The sequence below is a fragment of the Penaeus vannamei genome, chromosome 7 (assembly GCF_042767895.1).
Source record: "Penaeus vannamei isolate JL-2024 chromosome 7, ASM4276789v1, whole genome shotgun sequence".
Taxonomy (NCBI): domain Eukaryota; kingdom Metazoa; phylum Arthropoda; class Malacostraca; order Decapoda; family Penaeidae; genus Penaeus; species Penaeus vannamei.
This window is the reverse complement of record NC_091555.1, coordinates 532,467-539,966: the sequence shown is the minus strand read 5'-3', so window position 1 is coordinate 539,966 and position 7,500 is coordinate 532,467. Positions and strand designations below refer to the sequence as shown.

The window sequence follows — 7,500 nt, the reverse complement described above, 5'->3', positions numbered from 1 at the left end:
TCTGCAGTTCCTTCTTTGGATTTATCACACCCTGCATAGCAATTATTTATACTTATAATAGAAAGAAATATCCACAGATACATAAATTGGAAAACACAATAAGAACTAGAGATAAAAGCAATACAAAGAAAAAAACATTATATGACTACAACAAAACATCCAATAAATCATCAGTTTAGTTCATAAAATTGTTTCCTTGCCTGCAGGTGTAAATAAACCGCAGTTGTGTCTGAAAGGGTTGACATGGCAGACGTGGCTGGAGGGGAAGCCGGAGCATCCATTATGTTCATGGACTCAATCCTTCCCAGAGTTAGGACTACAGGCAGGTTCTCCTTCAGCCAAGCATTCAGGTCACTGTCCTCACTCACTACACTACCTAGCAACAAGAAGGGAGAATGTTATTATGGCAAATGTCTTTCAAAAGAAATTTCCTTATATTTCAGAAATCATCATGTGTCATATGCTTACAAACATACACACAACAGAGGATGTTTTTTCCTTTACTCTACCTTGTACTTTATTCTGTGTAATATTGTATGTTGTTTTAAGGTTGCGAATGGCAGCTGCAACTGTCAGAAGACTTTCCACTTTCTTTCCCAACTCTTCATCTCTCCAGCACAACCACTGTTCATAAGATTTTCAAGGCACTGAATTTTACTGAGAATGTATACTGCACATGTTTGCAAAGGAATATTCAAAGCACAGTAAATTCTTCTTCAATGTTTACATGTACCAAATTCCATTGCAAAGAAAGCAGCATTGTAAACATAATTCTAACAATTCATTGGATAAAAACATCATTATTTTGAAATACAAAACAGTCAGCTTTCTGAAAAATATATCCTGCACAGAATGGGCATTCTCTATACATCAAGATATACTTGATATGAGTCCTACTTGTTGCTGTGGAAAAGTTCTTTACCTCATTATGAAGTGGGTAGTCACATTGCATGATGCTCTCTCTCTTCCCTGTTACGCATGGAAGCCTCTGGTACAGCTCTTCTGTGAGGAAAGGCATGAAGGGTGAGAGGACACGCAGACCCACTTCCACACATGTCCAAAGGGTGGATATTAAGGCTGCTTTGGTTTCCTCACTCCCACTCCTTAGTGATGGCTTTATGCTTTCCTGTAGGGAATTAATGTATTTTAATGTTGTAATATAGTTTTATTCAAACTGTTTAAGTAGATGAAATAAAAAACACTCCTTTTACTAATAGCCTAAAGTGAGCTTTATTGACAATGAGGAAGATTACAGTTAAAATTTTCAACTTTATTACTCCTAGCAAGATGCCTTAGTACTGGTGACAATAGTGTTATATACTTGAACAACCTTTGGAAAATACATGGTAAGAGAATTATTCAAAACATCAGTATGTTCACAGATCAATGATTAACTCTCACCAAATAGACATCACATAGATGATTCTGCCAGAAGGTGATGAAGCCTGACGTAACAAGGTGGAGGTCATACGCTTCAAAGTTCTTGTTGGCCACTGAGACCATCTGTGACAGGCGGCTCAGGATCCACTTGTCCATGACGGAAAGTTCATTCCTGAGGAAGAGCATTAACATTTGTGATTTCCAGAACAACAAATATCATCATTTTGAAAAATACAACTCATACTGCCAAAGCAAAACCTAAAACCATACTAAAATCTGCTGCCATGTGTACATGTACTGTACATTGTAATCCATATATTTTCTATTGTTCTACAGTATAATTATATAGGCTTTCTATACACTATTCTTACACTATATATACATATACATAAATGCACAGTATACTTTACAAGAATTCTCTGCATGATGGAAAAATATTCTAAACAACAAAGGGGAAAGATATTCTAAAAATACAAAAGTCATTCACACAGATACTGTAGTTTTCCTGTTTATAGTTCCTATCACACAAATATTTATAAATTAAATAACTTTTTTAACAAGAAAAGAGCTTTAGATTACAATGGTCAGACAAAGATTTAATCAAATCATCCATCCTATGAATTCATGTCCATCCATAAATGCACACATAGCACTTTCAAAATCTGTATGTACCATTCTAAGAATATATTTTCCCTTCCAATAAATCCCACAAATAAAAAACTTACCTCTGCTCAATATTGACATGATATGCATTATGCATACCATTGGGAGTTTTCTGTATTGCTGACAAGAGAAAGCGCACGGTCTGCCAAATCTTGTTCCCTAGGAACTTGCTCTGCTCAATGCGGTTTACATCCATACTCAGAAGTTGGTCTGGAAATAAAGTTACATAAATTGCACAAAAGTATACCAGAAAAGAAGATAATAGTTTATATCCCCACACCCAACTTTGAGCAGTTAAAAAAAAAGACTGGTCATTCTCTTCATGCCCAACCAGACCAAAAACTTGTTCCAGACATGCATTATTTAAGACCAGGCATACATGTTTCAAAATTTCAATATGCAGTGGATGTGGTATTCCCACAAAGTTAAAGATTATAAATAAAAAGAAATTCTTTAAAACTAAAGTCAGCACTACATCAGCAAACCTCTAATTTCCTTTTTTTCTTTTATCATATAAGCCAAGTTTGATCTTTAGGGTATAAAAGTATGTAGATATAATCCCCTAATACATATGGAACCTGTTTTTAACTTTAAGAACTAAATGATACATATTAAAACACATCTATAGACTATTTTAATCATTATTATTACATTTACAGATGACAATCCATCTTTACTCTTTGTGTTGTAAGTGCAGAGAGTGAACCTCAAGGCATCAGCTCCACACTGGGGAATGCCCTCAGGAAAGTTGGCGGTCTGCTTCTTGATGCCTTGCGACACTTCCGCCGCTGTCAGAATCCCACCTTTGGCACTTGCATGAAGACGATCATTGAGTGCCTGGTCATGTGAAAGGGAAAAAAAATATGCAGATATACTGATTTATTTTTTGTTATTCATATGGTAAGAGAGAAAAAAAGGAAAGTAATAGTATTACCTGATTATCATTTAAGTTATTCACATGAATGTATTCTATCAATCATTATCATTACTTGAATAATCCATAACAGGTTAGTCTGTTGTTATTTTCTTTAGTTATTCTCAACTTTCTGCATAATTCCTTATTCCCACTTCATTTAATTTCTATGTAAAGAGTGACTTCTTGTGTGGTACAACTCACTTATAATCCTTATGTTGAAAAAACAAAAATGCAGAATTTTTATACCTGCAATGAAATGCCTTCAATGACATCCGTTGGGTCAATGACATTTCCTTTAGATTTGGACATCTTGTGACCCTGGGCATCACACACTAGACCATGAAGCAGGATATTCTATAAGGTTAGATCATTTCTTTTAAAAAAGGTCATTAAGATTATTCATATTCAGCATGAAATTACTAAATAGCTGTAAACTATTTTCTTCTTAGTATGACTTTTTCAAATGATTTTTACAGCCTACAGCACAAAGTCCAAAGAGTAACGATCTTAGCAGATGAGATGCAAAATTCAATATAAACATCAAAAAAAGTTATAATAAAACAAAAATTAATAAACAAATAAAGGAAAACTTAAAACACAAAATTTCAATATTTAATTTACAAACAAGTATATAAAACCACAAAAGTTTCTGCACTGCCCTACCTTAAAGGGAAGTTCGCCTGTTAGCTGCACCCCCAGCATGACCATACGCGCAACCCAGAAAAACAGGATGTCATGACCAGTTTCAAGAAGCGTGGTTGGGTACAGTCGTCTCAGGTCATCAGTTTCTTTGGGCCATCCAAACACAGCGAAGGGGAAAAGGCCGGATGAAAACCAAGTGTCCAACACATCCTCCTCCTGGTTGATGGCTATTATGCTCGACTCTGAGGCTCCTGCAAGTCATTTAATTAGACTTATTCTTAACCTTTCATATATATATGAATACATACCAACACACACATAAATACACAACACACACACACACACAAATACACACACAAACTCGCACACGCACGCACGCACGCACGCACGCACGCACGCACGCACGCACGCACGCACGCACGCATGCACGCATGCACAAACACACACAAACACACACACACACACACACACACACACACACACACACACACACACACACACACACACACACACACACACACACACACACACACACACACACACACACACACGTGATGCAACTGGTTGATATCCAAAGTACAAAAACAAAAAATATATTCATTCCATGCAAACAAACCTGAATTCCTGAGAAACTTCCTCTCTGCTTCCTCTCTTGATTGTGCTGCAATCCACGTCTCTTGATCACCACCATGATGGACACAATAGACAGGGATTCTGTGACCCCACCACAGCTGGCGTGACACACACCAGTCCTTGATGTTCTTGAGCCACTCAAACCACGCTTGCCTGTGGTTGTCAGGGTGAATCTGCAGATCCCCCTTCTGGACTGCACTGATGGCCTGTGCAGCCATGTCATCACAGTCAATGAACCTATGGATGAAGTGGACAAGAAAGAGAATGAAAAATTGTGAAACATGGGTATTAAAGCATTGTGTATCAATAAGTATAAATTATTAAGATTGTTTATCATTCAACTAATTTGGGATTTCTAAATCATGCTTACTGTTAGCTAAAACAATATACTATTAACTATTTAAGAATAAAAGAAGAATAAAAGAGGAAAAAAAAACAATATGAAAAGGATGAATCTTGAACTAACCATTGTGGCTTCAAAAGAGGCTCTATGATATCTTGTGTTCTGCTGCAGCGAGGAACCATCATAGGGTGGGAACGAGAGCCTCGGAATAACTGATGCTCTTTAAGTGCTTCCAGGACCAACTGACGGGCTTCAAATCTTGGAATGTTCTATGTAATGTAGATACAGTAACTTATATAGTACTGTCAAGTATGCCATGACCCACTAATTGATAATATACCACAAACAGATTATGCTAATGACAGGACTTACTAAAGACTATCCTAAACATTTAAAGGACAAGATTTTCTCAAAAGATGTCCAGTGTGTTTGCCTTCCAAGTCACAAAACTCTGTCCCAGGTCCTGAGTGGGGAGTATACAATTATCTTACCTCAAATTCAGGCACAATATCAGTCATTCTCCCTTGCTCATCAAAGACAGTAAGTTCTGGAAGCCCATGTCTCTTTCCCACTTCATAGTCATTCTGGTCATGACCAGGAGTTACCTTGACCACACCTGGCAATTTTTAAGTCCACAAAGGATAATGGCATTTTAAAATATGCACTTTATCTATCACCTCTTCTTATAAATGTAGTTAAGAGGATTACTTTTAACTTCTAAATAGTATAAAATATATAAGCAGTTGTAAGGAAAATTGATCTCAAAATTATTTTTTTAATAAAGGTTAGTGTAAAAACTGTAATATAAAGGACTAAGCTTTTACGAAATTTTACTTAACATATGCACAAACCTTGACAAGTCATGAACACTTTTATGATATTGTGACAATCAGTGAGAAATACCTGTTCCAAAGCCTGGATCAACATGATAATCTGCAATGACAGGTATGCTTTCATTTCGAAAAGGGTGGTGAACTCTGCTCCCATGAAGATGCTGGTAGCGCTTATCATCAGGATGGACCATAACTGCTGTATCTCCAAGCATTGTCTCAGGCCGCGTTGTGCAGACCACAAGTTCCTCATCTGTGAATACATGTAAAGTATGAATTGTGAAAATATTTGTGACTGAAAGAGCTTTAGTAGTATATGGAAACTTTTCAATGACCACAAAAATTACCATAGCATAAGTATACCTTTTACAACCAAGAGTGCAACCCACATAGATGTGGAAATGGTATTACAGATTTCCATGAATCCATAACAATGATAATAAATTTTCCTGATCATCAAAACAGTTAAAACACATCATATTTAATAACAATAACTGCTATATATATTAAAATCATCTAAAGAAGCAATGCCACCAACCTGTGTCTGAAAGTTTATAGGCAAAGTCATACATCATGCCAAAAGTGACTGGCTTTTCATAACCTGGGACTGCAACCTCTGTCTTCCCTGTCAGATGTAAGTGATCCACTTCAATGTCAGATATTGCCGACTGCAAGGCACAGCACCAGTTAACTAAAGCATTTCTTCTGTATATCAAGCCTGAGTCAAACAATTGGATAAAAGCCTCATTAACAGCCTCACACATCACCTGAAATTGAAAATGAAAAAGCTAATGATTTCATGGTCCTGAAATGTTATGAATGAAAATGAATATCTTTATAATACAAGAGATGTATTAAACTGGTTTAGAATATATCTCCATTAGATGTATGTACTTCTGACGAAGATATATTCAAAACCGGTTGAACCCAATAACGACGGGTGTCCCACATATGAGACACCCGAAAAAATAAACATTGCCGGTGTGACGCTGTATCGGGGCTCGCACTCCGACACAGCAGCAGGCCGCAGCCAGCGGGCAGACAGACTCCGGGAAGTTCCACCCGCCAATTTTTGTAGCTGCCCGGAATCTTTTATTTTTGGCTTCAAAATATACCGGCGTTAATGGGTTAATACATCTCTTGTATTATGAAGATATTCAATCTCATTCACACCTTTTCTACATCTGTCAACATGAATATGATTCATGCTTCATCATACATTGCAGTAGTCACCCAACTTGCAACACAGAACTAAACCATGTAACTTTATTACTGTAGCCTCATTACAACTCTCATCAAGTCAAATACACTATAGCATATACCATTGCATCAGAAGGACAATTAACAAATTCAAAACCTTAGTTGTCTATACGAAAAAAGTTTTGAAAATGACAATCTTTTGCAGTCCGTTACATGATTCTGTCATCAAATTCTACTGTTATAAGAAAACTAGTGAAGATGGAAACTTACCTCATCCATTGTAAAAACTGCTCTGTCCCAATCTAGTGACACACCAAGTCGCTTCATCTGGTCATAAATCTGAGTTCCTTTTTCCTCTTTCCATTTCCAAACTTCTTCAACAAATCTGTAACACACAACTATTCCCTATTTTACACAGCCAGCATGCTTGTCAATCAGATTCAAAATCATGAAATATGAAATGCTTTCTGTCTTATCCTTACCCATTTTCTAACATATTTGACCTAAGTATTTGATACAGTTCATTGATCCATGTATCTGACTTACTTTTCTCTTCCCAAATGGTGTCGTGTTAGTCCCTGCGAGGCCCACAGATGCCTTTCAACAACCACCTGCGTAGCAATCCCAGCATGGTCGCATCCAGGCACCCAGACAACTTCATTACCTAGCATCTGATGCCTGTAATACATTTTCCCTTTGAATTCTAAGGAAAATTTCCCTTTTTTCCCTTTTTTCCCTGTTTTCAGTTTGTAAAACTATTACTACATTTAATACCACAAAGGTTAGTAACCCAAATAGCCAATCAAAAAATAATGGCCTTTCACCATCTTCTTTAATATTCCCTGTAATAAAATTACTTTTCTTATGCATTCAGAAACATTTACTAACCATCT

General features: G+C 36.7%; 2 protein-coding genes across 4 annotated transcripts in view; one reads left to right on the top strand and one right to left on the bottom strand.

Annotated features, from left to right (window-relative positions):
• T3dh (Type III alcohol dehydrogenase) overlaps positions 1 to 7,500 on the top strand; it is a 212,086-nt gene that overhangs the window by 103,688 nt on the left and 100,898 nt on the right. The gene's annotated exons all lie outside the window — the stretch shown is intronic.
• LOC113808500 (valine--tRNA ligase) overlaps positions 1 to 7,500 on the bottom strand; it is a 9,486-nt gene that overhangs the window by 931 nt on the left and 1,055 nt on the right. For 2 of the 3 annotated variants that reach the window (XM_027359916.2, XM_027359917.2), the window contains exons 2-18: positions 7,496 to 7,500; positions 7,154 to 7,285; positions 6,878 to 6,992; positions 5,946 to 6,174; positions 5,481 to 5,660; positions 5,069 to 5,193; positions 4,701 to 4,846; positions 4,218 to 4,471; positions 3,623 to 3,852; positions 3,206 to 3,313; positions 2,721 to 2,880; positions 2,106 to 2,253; positions 1,402 to 1,552; positions 923 to 1,126; positions 510 to 624; positions 201 to 376; positions 1 to 31 (exon numbers count right to left, since the gene is read on the bottom strand). The exon at positions 1 to 31 is cut by the window's left edge and continues 119 nt beyond it; the exon at positions 7,496 to 7,500 is cut by the window's right edge and continues 197 nt beyond it. In XM_027359916.2, the coding sequence (XP_027215717.2) occupies positions 1 to 31; positions 201 to 376; positions 510 to 624; positions 923 to 1,126; positions 1,402 to 1,552; positions 2,106 to 2,253; positions 2,721 to 2,880; positions 3,206 to 3,313; positions 3,623 to 3,852; positions 4,218 to 4,471; positions 4,701 to 4,846; positions 5,069 to 5,193; positions 5,481 to 5,660; positions 5,946 to 6,174; positions 6,878 to 6,992; positions 7,154 to 7,285; positions 7,496 to 7,500 (2,509 nt within the window). Of the gene's footprint in view, positions 32 to 200; positions 377 to 509; positions 625 to 922; positions 1,127 to 1,401; positions 1,553 to 2,105; positions 2,254 to 2,720; positions 2,881 to 3,205; positions 3,314 to 3,622; positions 3,853 to 4,217; positions 4,472 to 4,700; positions 4,847 to 5,068; positions 5,194 to 5,480; positions 5,661 to 5,945; positions 6,175 to 6,877; positions 7,006 to 7,153; positions 7,286 to 7,495 lie in introns of those variants that run through there. The other variant, XM_027359918.2, reaches the window with a different exon arrangement.